The sequence below is a fragment of the Mus pahari genome, chromosome 22 (genome assembly GCF_900095145.1).
Source record: "Mus pahari chromosome 22, PAHARI_EIJ_v1.1, whole genome shotgun sequence".
Taxonomy (NCBI): Eukaryota; Metazoa; Chordata; class Mammalia; order Rodentia; family Muridae; genus Mus; species Mus pahari.
In genome coordinates this window covers 40,048,204-40,064,536 of record NC_034611.1, presented here as the reverse complement: position 1 = coordinate 40,064,536, position 16,333 = coordinate 40,048,204, and the positions used below count along the sequence as shown (strand labels likewise).

At 40.2% G+C, this 16,333-nt stretch overlaps 1 protein-coding gene across 3 annotated transcripts in view; it reads right to left on the bottom strand.

Moving 5' to 3' along the window:
* Positions 1–16,333, bottom strand: part of Rngtt (RNA guanylyltransferase and 5'-phosphatase) — a 175,882-nt gene that overhangs the window by 43,844 nt on the left and 115,705 nt on the right. For 2 of the 3 annotated variants that reach the window (XM_021222038.2, XM_021222039.2), the window contains exon 14: positions 14,349–14,415. In XM_021222038.2, coding sequence (XP_021077697.1) covers positions 14,349–14,415 — 67 coding nt within the window. Of the gene's footprint in view, positions 1–11,953; positions 12,074–12,756; positions 12,770–14,348; positions 14,416–16,333 lie in introns of those variants that run through there. The other variant, XM_029533371.1, reaches the window with a different exon arrangement.

The following is a 16,333-nucleotide window of genomic DNA, read 5'->3' as shown; positions in this document are numbered from 1 at the left end:
CTCTCTCTCTCTCCCCCCCAGAACCTGGTTGTTCCATGCTTGCCCCAGAGACCTATCTTTCTCCCAGTCTTAGAGACTGGAATTACAGGAAGGAACTGAAGTCACACTCTCCCATCTGCACGGCAAACACTTACCTACTGTACCATGTCTCTGGACCATGATGTGAATATGTTAGGATCTCTAAGGTAACAGCTCGCTTATTTTGGAGATCTGAAGGATACGTTAACAGCTATTTTTGTAGAAAAAGAAATCCTCAAAGCTTCAGTGATGAGTCTGTTGTTCACTTCTTTTTCTTACTAACCTTGCTTTCAAAACCTAGATAACTTCTTCAATCCTTATTATTATAAATCCAAGACACTGAAAATGCTTCCTCATTATTAACAGAACTATGAAAACCTTAGTCATCATTCAATGAATATGTCATATAAATCTAAATCTGATGCAACTGCTTTCTCTCAAATTCTCACCCACCTCCACTTCTTATTTTTTCATTAAGGGGAGATTGATCTTTATTTCCTTCTCTATCCTCAAAGTACATGAAATCACTTGGAAGACAGAGGAGGTGTAGAAGGCTCCCTTCTGTTCTTTAGAGTTAGAAACTCTGAAGCACAAAATGGCTTTACATTTTTCTAAGGCATCTTAATTCCACTCTCATTTGTATCTTCACTCCATCTCTGCCCTCTACCCAGCAACTGTGTATATTCTTTTGTCTTGTTCTCCTCTCCAAGGCCAGTCTTCAGGGCTAGCTAGCTTCACTTTAGGGGCAACAGCTTCCTTATTGTCATAGTGTGGCATTTTCCTGCTGGAAGCATATGGCAGCATTAGCTGGAGGAGTCTTATTCTGAAGCAGGATTTGCCAAACTGTGAGTCAGTTTAAACAGAGAAAAGTCTATGGGCTGAGTCCAGCACTGCAAAATCAACCAAGATACAATAGGATGGCTCAGTGGTTAAACGGGCAGTTGCCACCAAGCCCGAAGGCCTGAGTCCCACGTCCAGAAACCATATGGCAACTCCTCAAAACTACCCTCTGATCCCATGTATGCCTCCATCATGATGAACACATGGAAACTAAACTTAAAAAAAGCAAAAGCAAAAGACCTAACAGTGTGACATCACGTCTGCTTTGAAAGTTCAGTTCATATTATGTATCTATAAGCACATGTAAAGCCTGCAGGCGCACATTTCCTTCTCTCTTGAAACAAGGTCTCATCAAAAGTGTTCCTTTATATTCCTAAAATATGGAAGGCATTTTAGAGATTTAAAATATGAATATGAGCATTAGTTTATTTAAATAATAATGTTGATCTAATACATCAAATAAGTACCCATGCTAGCCCTGAGACAGGTTTTCATTCTTTTGATCTCAACTGTGGCAATTCTCCTGCTTCAGCCTTCTAAGTAGTGAGATTATCGACATGAGCCTCCATATATGTTCCAAATATCTTTTAAATAATTACTAGTTAGCAAACATAACAAATTATTTCCAATAGTCTTTTATACAATAGAAGGATCCAAAATCAATATTTTACTAGACTAAAATTAAAACTGACAGGTTAACCATCAAGGGTGTTTCTAAGTAACAATCTTAGTACAAAATATTTTAAAGAAAAATAATTCTAAATTTTAAAAAGACTTATCTTTACTGTGGTGTGCCTACCACCCCATACCCTACCAAGGCTCCAAGTGGTATGTAGGTGGTCTCAGGGGCCAGAGAAGGCACTGGATCCCCTGTAGCTGACCAGTTGTAAGCTGCCCAGTGTGTATGCTGGGAACCACACCTGCGTTCTCAGAAAGAACACAGTGTTCTTAATCTGTTAACCCTCTCCAGCCCCAGACAGTTTTTAAAAATAGAAGAAAAGAAAAAGAAAATGAAGATGAAGATGAGATAAATATTTTTTACCATTTGTGTACCTGGATGCAGAGAGCAGGCAACCTACATTTTCTTGGCTACTGGGAGTTTGTTTGTTTAATGAAAGCCTCATTCCAGTAGTGACTGCGAGTAGGGATACCTAGTTTCTCAAGAGCTGAATGAAAAAGAAATGCCTTAGATAAAAAAGAATCCTGACTAATGCTTACAGTTCTTTTCACACTTCTGTTAAGTAGAACTCACATTTAAAACATGGCAGTTTGGGGCTGGAGCAATGGCTCAGCGGTTAAGAGCATTGGCTGTTCTTCCAAAGGTCCTGAGTTCAATTCCCAGCAATCACATGGTGACTCACAACCATCTGTAATGGGCATCCAGTGTCCTCTTCTGGTGTGTCTGAAGACAGCGACAGTGTACTCGTATACATGAAATAAATAATTCTTTTTAAAAAATGGCACTTTTATACCTCAATATCAAAGATAAACATTACCTCAGAGTAAAGGGCTGGAAAATGATTTTCCATATGGACTCAAGAAGCAATTAGATGTGGTCATTCTAATATGTGACAAAATAGACTTCCAATCAAAATTAATCAAAAGAGATAAAGAAGGACACTTTATACTCATCAAAGGAAAACTCCATCAAGATGCTATCTCAATTCTGATCACCTCTGCCCTATAAATTCAAGAGCATGTAATCGGTAAAGGAAGGCAACTTCCTGACCAGAACACCAGTAGTGCAGGCGCTAAGACAGACAACTAATAAACAAGACCTCATGAAACTGACAAGTTTCCATAAGGCAAAAGGCACCATCAATAGGAAAAAACCAGCAGCCTATAGAATGGGAGATTTTGCCAATTCTACCTCTGACAAAGGGTTAATTTCTAAAATATATTTTAAAAATTCAAGAAACTAGATATCAACTTAACCCAATTTTAAAATGGGGTACAAATCGAATCAGATAATTCTCAACAGAGGAATTTCAAATGGCTAAAAGTGCTGAAAGAAAGATGTGCAATACCCTTAACCATCAGGGAAATGCAAACCAAATGACTCTAATTCCATCTTACACCTGGCAGAGTGGCTAAGATCGAGAACACAAGTGACAGCTCATGCTGGCAAGGATGTGCAGCAAGGGGAACACTCCTCCATTGCGGGTGGAAGTGAAAACTTGTATAGCTACTTTGAAAATTAATGTGGTGGTTTCTCAGAAAACTGGGAATCAAAACTACCTCAAGAACCAGCTAATACCACTCCTAGGCAAATGGCCAAAAGATGTTCCATACTTCCACAAAAACACTTGTGTTCAACTATGTCCACAGCAGCTTTATTCATAATAGCCAGAAACTGGAAACAACTTAGATGACTGTCAATGAAAAATAGATAAATAAATGGAGTATATTACATATATATATGAAATTTGCAGGAAATTGGATGGAACTAGAAAACAATCACCCTGGAGTAACCCAGACTCTGAAAGACAAGCATGGTGAGTGCTTACTTGTAAATGGACATTACCTGTAAAGTAAAGGACAATCATGCTACAATCCACAGACCTAGAAAGGCAATGTAACAAGAAGGGCTCAGGGCTCTGGGAAAAGAAAACAGAACAGATATCACAGATGGACTAGGGGTGGGTGGAGATGGGAACAGGAAGCATCATCAGGTTGAGGGAAGATGGGGGGAGAAAATATTGTGAGATACAACTGGAATTGAGGGGCATTTCTTTTTTTAAGATTTATCCATTTATTTTATGTAAGTACACTGTAGCTATCTTCAGACACACCAGAAAAGGGCATCAGATCTCATTACGGATGGCTGTGAGCCACAATGTGAGCCACTGGGATTTGAACTCAGGACCTTCAGAAGAGCAGTCAAGTGCTCTTAACCACTGAGCCATCTCTCCAGCCCCCAAGGGGCATTTCAAGAGCAAGGTAGAAACCTATTCCAATGGCAACTTCCAGGAATCCAAGAGGGTGATCTAAGACTTCTAGAGTAAGGGGAGATACAAAGCTTGAACTGGCCATCTCCTGTAACCAGACAAGACATCCAGTGGAGGGACTGGAATACTGCCCCAGCCTCAAAACCTTCAACCTTCAATATGTTTTGCCTATAAGATGTGCTGGGGTAAAGGTGGTGTAGAAACTGTGGGAGTGCCCAACCAAGACTTGTACAGCTTTGAGACCCATGCCATGAGAGGGAACCCATCCTTGTCACTGCCTGGAGAGCCAGGAACCAGAGGCTAGATAAGCCCGCACTCCTAGAATAGAACCAAATACCACCACCAGAAGGAAGGAAGGAAGGGAGGGAGGGAGGGAGGGAGGNAGGNAGGAAGGAAGGAAGGAAGGAAGGAAGGAAGGAAGGAAGGAAGGAAGGAAGGAAGNNNGNNAACAAAATGGCTCCTAATGATACTCTGCTAGATTCATAGACACAAGTGTGGGATGACATAGACGTAATCAGGCCTCACCCAGCAACTGATGGAAACAGATGCAGAGACCCATATCCACACATTAGGCAGAGTTTGGGAACCCTGCAAAAGCGGGGGAGGAAAGATTCTAGGAGCCAAAGGGGACAGGGACACCACAAGAAAACCCACAGAATCAACTCACCTGCGCCCAGAGAGGCTCAGAGACTGAACTGACAGTCAGGGAGCCCACTGGGTCTGACCTACAGCCTCTGCATACATGGTATGGTTGTTGGCTTGGTCTTCTCGCAGGACTCTTAACAGTGGGAGCAGGGTTGGGGTGGGGCTGTCCCTGACTCTTTCGCTTGTTCTTAGGACCCCTTTCCTCCCACTGGGTTGTCATGTCCGACTTTAATACAAGTGGAGCTGCCTAGTCTTACTGCAACTTGACAGGCCATGTTTGTTGATAGTCATTCCTGGGAGGGCTGCCCTTTTCTGAAAGGAAACGGAAGAGTCGAAGGGGGTGGAGTGAGAAATGGAACTCGGAGGATAGGAAGAAGGGGAAATTTTGGTGAATGTAATAGATAAGAGAAAAAATAAAGTCACGCTTAGCCTCACCACCTCTCACACCTCCTGGGTTGTAGGAACTGGAACAGACAACTGATATAAAACTGTTCCAGGAGTGGCAACCTTGTAGCCTTCAATCTTTCAGTAACTAGCACGCTTGGCTGACTAAAGGCCACATGGAGAGTCTTTCCCTCCTTGAGAGTTTACGGATTCTGCCTGTTAAGTTGAGTCTTTAAGATTAGAAAGCTTAGAGGATTAACATTAAGATTTTGGCCTGGCAATGTAGCTCACTTGGTAAAATACTTATATAACACACACACACACACGCACACACACACACACACACACACACACACACACACACACACACACACGTGTGTATATAAAGACCTGGGTTTGTTCCATAAAATCATATAAACTAGGTATGGTAGGTCATCTATACCTGTAATCTGAGCACTTGGGATGCAGAGGCAGAAGGATAAGAAGTTCAAGGTCACCCTTGGCTATATAATACGTTCCAAACCAGCCTTAAACACCAACAAACAAAGGAGTTCCCTATAGTATAAGTTGCTCTAGGAAACCAAACAGAAGAGCAGGAATGAAATAAAGTGAGACTGAACAAGGGTATCACAGGCTGGCAGTCAAACTGCTACACAGGATGAGGCAGAGGTCTCACAAATCCAACACCAGCTTAGATTATACCTTAGACTAAGGATGGATAATTCAGTGGGGGAACGGGGAGAAAAAGAATAACATGTAAAATACAATCCAAATTTAAATGATAGTACATGCAAAGATAGATAAGATTAATCTAGATATTAGGCAATGATCTACCTAATTCCAACCAGTAAGACTTCTAAAAGACTTAAAAAATTAGAACTAAATCAAAACATGCTTTTAATTTAAATTAGCACACACCTTAAATCCCAGCACTCAGGAAGAGGAGACTACAAAGGCAGGTCTCGCTGATTTTTGAGGCCAGCCCGATCTACAGTGAGACCCTATCTCAAAAAAATTTGAAAAAATATTTTTTTTAATTTTCATTTTGGTTTCTCCACATAGTCTTTATGTAGTTTAGAAACTGACAGCAATCATTTTGCTTCAACTTCCCAAGTACTGGCTGGCCTTTCCCTTTCAATTCCAAAGATGGCATAGAATTGTATAATGGAACTATTACCCAAGTACAGTTCAATGCACTTAGAAACTTAAATCACCTATGATTAAGTTTAATGTAGTTTTAGTTTTAAGAATAAATGTTTCATTATTGTAGAAAACAACAGCTTAAGATTAATAAAACAATTCTTTTTATTCCATGTTGTAAATCATTAGAAAATGATCAATGTTTTTTAATTCACTATGTTTTATATAAACATATGTTTAAAATCAAAGTCCTTAATAAATATTTCCTCTGAGAACTATTTTTAGGTATTCATTATCTTTTTGGCTAACAGAGACAGGAAAATACATTTACATACATATAATTAAAAGCACCTTAGAAATGAAGTATTAAGCTGGACAGTGGTGGCGCACACCTTTAATCTCAGCACTTGGGAGGCAGAGGCAGGTGGATTTCTGAGTTTGAGGGCAGCTTGTTCCAGGACAGCCAGGGCTACACAGAGAAACCCTGTCTCGATGCCCCCCCAACCCACACACACAAAATGAAGTATTAAGAAAGACACATAGCATAGACCAAATTATTTTAAAAGTCAATGATCAATACGGCCTTAAGAAAAGCAACACAGTCTCCATTTTTAAAAAGCTATATGTGGCCGGGCATGGTGGCGCATGCCTTTAATCCCAGCACTTGGGAGGCAGAGGCAGGCGGATTTCTGAGTTCGAGGCCAGCCTGGTCTACAAAGTGAGTTCCAGGACAGCCAGGGCGATACAGAGAAACCCTGTCTCAAAAAACAAACAAACAAACAAAGCTATATGTGATATCTATGGCACAGAACACATCATCATTACACTTAGTGTTATGGGAGAAAAAACAGATATAACAAAATGCTGGTTTTTCAGAAGTCAGCACAGACTTAGACAAGAAATTAACCTTAAATTTCAAGCATCATCTTAAATGTTTGCCCTATTTGTATTGTTTCCAGTGAACTACATATTGTAATTAGATATAAATGTAATCAGTTATAACCAAGGAATCATGAAAGATCTTAAACAATTGTAAGGTTAAAAAAATCTTTCCACAGTGAATGAGAGAACATCAAAGGAATAAGATAACCTAAAATCATGGATTTTTTTATGTCAGTCAAGTCAATTAATCACGCACACAGAGCTGACAAAGCAGTGTCCTCCATTACACACCCAGTTAACTAAGACCTAGATTTTAAAAATGTTATTTGTTAATGATCAGGTGACTGATAAAGGAACTTATCCTCACACATGTAATAATGCTGTTGAGATAACATGTAACTCACATGCACATATGCTTGCTCGCTCTGCCTCTCTTCCCCATCCTCCTTCCTACTGATTTTCCAAGCATAAATGGGGTGTGGGGAATGGAAGAAAAGAGGGGAGAAGAGAAAAGGGAAGGTGAGTGGGGAGAAACTTGACTGCCAGAAATGTTCCTATTGAAACACAGCAAGCTTTCTGGCTCTGCTGCTAAACTCCAGGAGTGGGACAGTGAGGCAAGGGTGTAAAGGCACGCTTGCCAGCACCACCAGTGTTGGAGAAACACTGAAATAAGAAGGCAAAAATGTATCTGAATGCTTAGCATTCCGTGAGGAATCTGCAAACACAATTTATAATGTTAATGACAGACTTTGAAGAGTTTTAAGATAAATTACTGTAGGTACTGTATGTAGGTAAGAGGTGCCGATACCATAATAATTATGATAAAATTTACAGGAAAATAATGTTTATATCAAAGTTGGCACTGAAAGCAAAGACGGAAGCTCCTGCCTCTCCTAAAACCCGAAGCCAAGTGAATGCCTTGAAAGCCAAGAAGGCAGTGCTGAAAGGGTCCACAACTACAGAAAGAAGGAGATCCGCACATCGCCACCTTCCAGCCTAATACCACACTAAGAGTTCACCCAGGAGAAACAATCTTGACCATTACATCATCATCAAATTCCCAATCACCAAGTCAGACACGAAGAAGATTGAAGACACACTTGGGTTCACTGTGGATGTCAAGGCCAATTAGCACAGATCAAACAAGCTATGAAGAAACTCTGTGATTCTGATGTGGCCAAAGTACCAAGATAAAACCTAATAGAGAAAGAAGGTGTATGTTCAGTTGGCTCCTGATTATGATGCTCTGGGTGTTGCCAACAGTTTTGGGAATGCTTGTGCCAAGTGATGGCCCCCAGAAACAACAGCCATAATAAAATGGAGCCAGATGGAGCACAGAAGACAGGCTGTAAGCGCTGCCAAGGCTGGTGCCAGAGGTGACCTAAGCCCCTGGGGAAGCCCAGAGACTGTGAATGAATACCAGCTTCTGAGCACTGAATGTTCGCACTGCTGCAATTTTGGGTTTGCCTTACTGTAGTTCTGCCCTGTCTCTTCCCACTTAAAGTAAAATAGGGTACTCTATAAAGGGTACCTTATTTCTGATATTGCAGGAGCCTACAGTTTAGAATTTAAACTTCTTTAAAAGGAAATATAAATTTAAAAAACTGAATTTTTTAAAGATCAGCTTTTAAAATACTTAAATTTATAAGGCTATGGGACATTTATAAAATGTTTTCTGCTATGATGTCCTTATTAATATGTAATCTATAAATAAATAAATAAATAAATAAATAAATAAATGGCTAGTGTTGTGGCAACTTCTATAAGCACCAAACACCAGAAACTAGGATATTCCTATTTTATGACGCAGCAAGATAATGACCTAAGCAGTCTGGCAAAGAGCCCACAGAATGTCTCTTCTTACCTAAAGTCTACCCTGATAGCAGAGACTGATTTGCAGATGTAGGTCGAACCACCTTGTCTTCGATAACCTTGTTAATAAGCTTTAGACAGTTTGATAAACTGAGTCATACAAGAAACTATAATATTCTAAAATGGTATACACTAAAAAAGTACCAGGAAAGTAGTTACCAGTTTCCTTGTGGACTGTGTGATTTTAAAGATTTATTTTTATACTAAAAGAGCTTTAATTCAGAAAATATTCTCTTATAAGACTCAAACTTAATGGAGATAAAACTATAAATTCCTAATCTTATAAAAATCTACTAACTTGTTATAAACTGTTAAAGATGGTTAAGACATGGAAGCTAACAGAACTATACTTAGAGTCATGCTAAATTCAAATGTAATTAATTATAGGAATGACTTTTATTTAGTCTCCTAAAGCCCAAGGTTCGAGCTATCACAAGCAAACTTACTAGATAGTCCTCAACCCCTTCAGAGATGTGCTGACTATGGCACTTTAAATGTTTACTTAAAAAGCTGCTTCCCAGTGTATGAGAAATGAGAAGGAACTCGAAGTCTCCAAATACAGTGGGACACCCGCTATCCCATCTAGGTTGTAGGAACACTCACTAATCACTGAGAAAACCTTCCTCTGTCTTTCTTACCTGTTGCAGGAATCTGCACAAGCTGTGAGCACTGACTGCTCTACTCTGCTTGGTCAAAGAAAGGCCAGCCTCTCAAGTTCCTCATCTACAGGAAAATCTCTAGGACCTGGACCTGGGTCTGGCAGCCAAAGGCCAATACTGCTGCTGTGTGGTTCAAGATCAAATGTTGTCCTGTACCACAGGTGAATACTGACTATTGCCACCAATGAAACCACTGAGACCACATTAGCCTATGGCCACCAACTAGGAAGTGAGTGTGTCTCTGTCATTTTAATTGATACATAGGCCATTTGGATTCTACTTCCTACTAAAATGTGTCCTTCTCAGATCTCTGATGGCACTTAAGGCAAGGAAAACGTAGGTTTATCAGCCTAACAGCAGCAGGCAACCAGCTCCTTCCTAGGGGCTGCAGCCACCTTGTAAGTTCATTTCATATGTAAAAATCAGGCTTGGTTTTCCCAGAGCCACTAGAGCTTCTGCTGAGACCTGCAGACAGTTTGCCTGCCAGCAGACTTACAGTGAAGACTAAACAAGTTTCAGATGGAGTATTTTTACTATTCCTTTATTTAAAAGAACTTGCTTTGCATTGACTGCTCACAATAATAATTACTTGTGTCTCTGGTAAATGACTAGATGAAATTAAAAGGCTTTACATTTGAGCTCTGAGGACCTAAGAAAGTATTATAAGGCATGTAAAGGTCTGAGGATGTGAAAGTGTAATTTCTGAGTGTCTAAGAAACTGTTTTAATGTAATACAAGTTGTAGAAGCATAAGAAAGATTTAAGTAATAAAGAATGTTTCAGATCTCCTCCCTCCTCTTTACGCTATTGTTATATTAAAGTTTCTAAATGTCAAAGTTATAGCCTTGCTCAGTGGAGTTTGGCAAGCTGTTAAAGCACTACTACCACACACAGTCAGTCACAAGCTCAAGATTTCACTTTTCCTTTTGTTACCTTCAAAGAACAGACTTTAAAGTGCTTCTCCAGGGCTGGAGAGATGGCTCAGTGGTTAAGAGCACTGACTGCTCTTCCAGAGGTCCCGAGTTCAATTCCCAGCAACCACATGGTGGCTCACAACCATCTGTAATGGGGATCCGATGCCCTCTTCTGGTGTGTCTGAAGACAGAGACAGTGTACTTATATACAGGAAATAAATTAATAAATCTTTTTTTAAAAGTGCTTCTCCTCAAGCTAAAAACACCTAAGTCCAATCCATACATATCCAACTCTCTGGACAGAGAAATCAATTTTCATGCTTTTTAAGTCAGGACATGGCTTTTGCTATGACTCAAAGGCACGAGTCTACTCCAGCTGTTTTACAGACACCTGTTAGCTGCTTTCTCCACATTGTAGATTTTAGTGCAGGTAATGCTATTATAGCTAGAACTTTTATTTCTTTGTAAACTAAAAAAAAAAAAAAAAAAAAAAAGCATGTAAGCTTCAAGGAGTTGAGGAAACCATACAAGTTGGAACCAGCTCTCACAGGTCAAACAGACTCCAGATAAGTATAGGCTAAGTTTCCTACCTTCTCTACCTGCCAGTTACTGAGGGGGTGATTATGCAAGCTGCCCCTCCTTGAGACACCTCCCTCCTCCAACTACAAGCAAATTCTGTGCCCAGCCTATATCCATCTCGGCAGATTCCCACTTGGCTGACAGACACCATGCAGAAAACAGCTGCTGACTACAAACTGGTCCACATGGTTGCCAGGATGTATACCTGCCCCAACTGGACAAAGGCAGGAAGAACAGGGCGTGTCTAAGTGTGGAACTAACAGTTTGTAGCCATTCTCTGGTAATTCCTGAGTGTAGACCTGACCAGTACATGTCACCCTGGCCAGTATTTAATAAAGCTTACTTCAAATGCGGCTCAAAATTAGTGGTAGTGGTCTTACTCTTGACCAGTGGGATTAACAAAACATTAACAGAAAGCTACAATAACAAGAAAAAGAAAAGGTTCAAGTCTTCCCTTTTATTATTGCCTTGCTGGGTTTTTCCCATTGCTCTCCCTCTCTTGTGTGTATTTAATGTGTATGTGGGGCAGGAGAGACACACACATTCAAATATACAAGTATGCTCTCCTATGTGCCACAGCACACATATGAAGGTCGAGGTGTCCCTTCCACACATGGTGCCTATGTTTGCAGCTGGGTACTCTGCCTCTCATCTTGCCATGAGCACTGGATTAGACACAACGGAGCATGCCCAGCTTTCTGTAGTGCTGCGGATTCAAATTCAGGCCCCTCACACTCACACAGGAAATGTTTCACCTGCTGAGCCATCTCCCAGCCCCATTTTTTCTTTCATTTCTTACAACAACGCTAGCTATAATCAATCACCTCTTACAAAATGATTTCACTATTTATGTGTCTAGGTGCCCACAGAGGGCAGAAGAGGGAGCTGGATCTGCTGGAGCTAGAGGTATATCTATGAGCTGCCCGAGTGCTAGGAACCAAACTCTAGTCCTCTGTAATCTCTCAAGCCCATTTGATCAATTCTTAACTAATATTACTATGGAAACAATTTTGACAAAAGACTGAATGCTCCCTTCAGGATAGGGAAATGGCCAAGGATACCTGCTCTAAACATTACTGTTCAGCTTGGCGTTGTAGACTGCAGTCAGAACAATGAAGACACTGCAGTGAAATGCACCCAGATCAGACAAGGAGAGCCTTTTTCAGCGGATCACATAATTACGTAAAGAGATGCTATAAAATATATAAAAATCACTATAAGAACCAATAATTGAGTGTATTAATACTATAGAATTCAAAGTCAACATATTTAAAATCATCTTTTTGTACATTAGCAATAAACATTCAGAAACAAATAAAAATACTTTTATAATAGTATCAAAAATATGAAATACAGATGCTCATGCATTGTAAAACTATGCAAGATCACCAAAACAAGAAAATTTCACTGAGAGACATTAAAGCTGGATTAAATGCAGTCTTGCTTGGTGAACTAAATGACTCTATATTATTAAACTCTACCTACCTCTCTTCCTCTCCTGGGAACTAAACCCAGCAACTCATATCACAATACTATTAAAATTTCAATTTTATTCAAATCTATCTATAGATTCAACATAATCCCAAAGAGAATCCAAGTAAGCCCTTTTATACAAATTGATGAAATAATTTTTTTAAAAAATATGAAAAATGAAAGAAAACTAGAGTAACCTAACCTTCATTTAAAAAAAAAAAAAAAAGAACAAAACAGAAAGATTTATACAATTTGATTTTGGAACTTACTATAAAGCTACAATAATCCATAAAGAATGGTACTGGTGGAAGTTCAATGGCACAGACCTATGTATCTATCTACCCTTGAAAAGTATAGGATAGCCTACTGAAAACTATATACAAATGGTGACAGTAGTGCTTACCACACACAGCTCACTTGGTTCAGTTTCCAACATGATCACACAAAGAAAAGTAGTAATTATAAGTGCAAGAGTTAAGATGAATTTCAAAATAATCATGCTAAGTTAAAGATAGCGACATAAGAGAATGGGATAAAATGTGTGACTCCACTCACGTAAATACTAAAATATATAAATTCCTCTACAACACAAGTTAGTTTACAGAAAATGTGGTACATTTACACAATGGAGTAATACTCAGCTATTAAAAACAATGAATTCATGAAATTCTTAGGCAAATGGATGGATGGATGGATCTAGAAAATATCATCCTGAGTAAGGTAACCCAATCACAAAAGAACACACATGATATGCACTCAGTGATAAGTGGATATTAGCCCAGAAGTTCAGAATATCCAAGATACAATTCACAAACCACATGAAGCTCAAGAAGGAAGACCAAAGTGTGGATACTTCGGTGCTTCTTAGAATGGGGATCAAAATACCCATGGGAGGAGATACAGAGACAAAGTGTGGAGCAGAGACTGAAGGAAAGGTCATCCAGTGACTGTCCCACCTGGGGATCCATCCCATGTACAGTTACCAAACCCAGACACTATTGTGGATGCCAACAAGTACTTGCTGACAGGAGCCTGATATAGTTGTCTCCTGAGAGGCTCTGCCAGAGCCTGACAAATATAGAGACACATTCTCGCAACTAAACATCTGACTGAGCATAGGGTCCCCAATGGAGGAGCTAGAGAAAGGACCCAAGGAGCTGAAGGGGTTTACAGCCCCATAGGAGGAACAACAATATGAACTAGCCAGTACCCTCAGAGATCCCAGGGACTAAACCACCAACCAAAGAGTACAAATAAAGGGACCCATGGGTCCAGCTGCATATGTAGCAGAGGATGGCCTTGTGAGACATCAATGAAAGGAGAGGCCCTTGGTCCTGTGAAGGCTCTATGCCCCAGTATAGCAGAATGCCAGGACAGGGAAGCAGGAGTGGGTGGGTTAGTGAGCAGGGGGAGGGGGGATGGGAGAGGGAGGTTTTCGGAGGGGAAAGGAGGAAAGGGGATAACATTTGAAATGTAAATAAAGAAAATATTTAATAAAAACAAAACAAAAGCCAAAACAAGTTAGTTTAGTAGATTCTAAGGGACAAGATGACAAAAACAAGAGTATAAAGAAAAAAAGTTCCAAATGATTTCAGTATCTTTTTTCAAGTGATAATATATTTCATTATCTTAATAGTTTTTACATAAGAAAATATCAAGCTTTTATCAAATATCTTAATAGCTTTTACATAAGTAAATATCAAGCTTTTATCAAACTGGATGTCTAATTACAGTATACTGCTGTAAATCATTCCCCAATAAAGGAGAGCACATATTCTAAAAATACTGTAGAAAGTCAACTCTAGAATGATCAGAGTTTTAAACACTGGGTCTGAAATTGCTTAACAACTTTTGCAGCAGACATTAGCAAAATCCATCCATGAAATTATTCCTTCACATTCACAACATCTTTTATGAGGCTGGTGGTTTTACTAAACAGTGGGTTCCAGATAAGTAAACACCAAAGAAAAACACACAGAAAATGAACAATCATACCTTGATTTGTGCAAAGGGTCTTTCATAACCTCCAACATAGAGAAGGCCAACATTCTGTGGAAGCAACCTACAAGGTGGGAAAAAAATAAAATAAAAAAAAAACCTTATTTATATAGTACTCTGCCTTTAAAGCAAGAATGCATAGTAATAAAAAGTGGGAAAATTGGAGTGATAACTTCATCAGTAAAGTGTTTGCTGCACAAGCATGAAGACCTGAGTTGGATTCCTCAAGATCCATGTGAAAAAGCCAGGTGTGGTGACAACAGCTTATAATCCAAGCACCAGGTGGCAGAGACAGGACTGCCTGCCAACCAGCCTACTCTGTCAAGTCTGGAGCCAAGAAAGAGACCATCCAAAAAGCAAGGTAGACAGCATCTAAGAATCAGTACCCGAGGTTGGTCTCCCTACACACACACACACACACACACACACACACACACACAGAGAGAGAGAGAGAGAGAGAGAGAGAGAGAGAGAGAGAGAGAGAGAGAGATTTCTCTAACAGATACTATGAAACACAAGCATATAATATTGGGGGGGGGGGTACAGTGAGATAGTAACAGCAAAGGAATACTTCTATTGCCAGGAAAAAGGGGGTGGGGTAAAATGTTGGAATGGGCAGCTGGGATGTACCTCAGGCACGTAAGGTATGCCTAGCATGCATGAAGCAGTACAGCATAAAACTGGGCATGTTTTCACAGGTTTGTAATCCTACCATTCATGAGATGAAAGCAGGAAGATCAAAGGTTTACAGACAACTTCCGATATACAGAGAGTTCAAGGTTAGCTTGGGCTACCTGCTTCTACATCTTAAAAAACTTAACACTCAACAATAATTCTGATAAAATTACTAGTGTTTCTGGAAATGAGGTGATGATAATATACTCAAAAATTTATGAGGATTTAATTGAAGAACTAGCAAATGCATGCCCACAACCATATATTATAGATGATAATGAGCTTAATTCCATCCTACAATTTTACCAAATACATTACATAAATACTAACAAAAGGGTGGCTTTGACCCATGGCATAATAAAATGTCTGTCACTGGAGAGCAGTGGGGTGAGGGCCCTGCTTATAGAGAACTCGTTAAAGTCTGAGTACATAGGAGCTGCAGCTTGAGTAAAGTGAGAAAGTCAGTCTATACATGGATGCGTTCCCTAAATCAGCCTTTCTTTTCTTCCTATTCAGATCTCTACAACATCCAACATCCATTAAGCCATTTTGTTTTCACTTAAAAAAAAAAATCAATGATATATGCATGGATATTTTATCTACATATATGTCCAGTGTACAACATGCATGCCTGGTACCTAAAGAGGCCAAGAGAGGGCCTCAGATCCCTTACAACTTGAGTTCTGAACTTGAGATACAAGAGATGGTTATGCTAGCAAAGACTCCTAGTAATGGGGGTCAGAGAGCCTGACCCAGGCATCTTCTGTGGAGGGACAGGGACACCAACCCAGCCACAAAACCTTCAATCGGTCTGCAGAGTGTTCTGGGACTGGAACTACTGGAAGCAGATGTAGAGTCAGTACCATAGTCAAACATTAGGCAGAGCTCCCAGATTCCTGTCGAGGAGGTGAAGGATCTGAAGAACCAGAAAGGTTAGGAACACTCCAAGAACATGGCCTGCAGAATCGACTGACAGACTCACGGGGGTTCACAGAGATCATGGAGCCTGCAGGGGTTTGACCTAGGTCCTCTGATACATGTATGACTGAATAACTATGTGTTATTGTGGGATCCCTGACAGTGGGAGCATGGCTCTTACAGTGGGAGCAGGGGCTGTCTCTGACTCCTCCGCCTGCTGGTGGGAATCCGTTCCTCCTACTGGATAGACTAATCCAGCCTTGATATGATGGTATGTGCCCGATCTTATTATGCCATATGTGATGTCCCCGAGAGGCCTGCTCTTTTCTGAGGGAAGGCAAAGTGGGGAAAATAGACATGGGGAAGAGAGGGGAAGGCTGGGGGGGGGG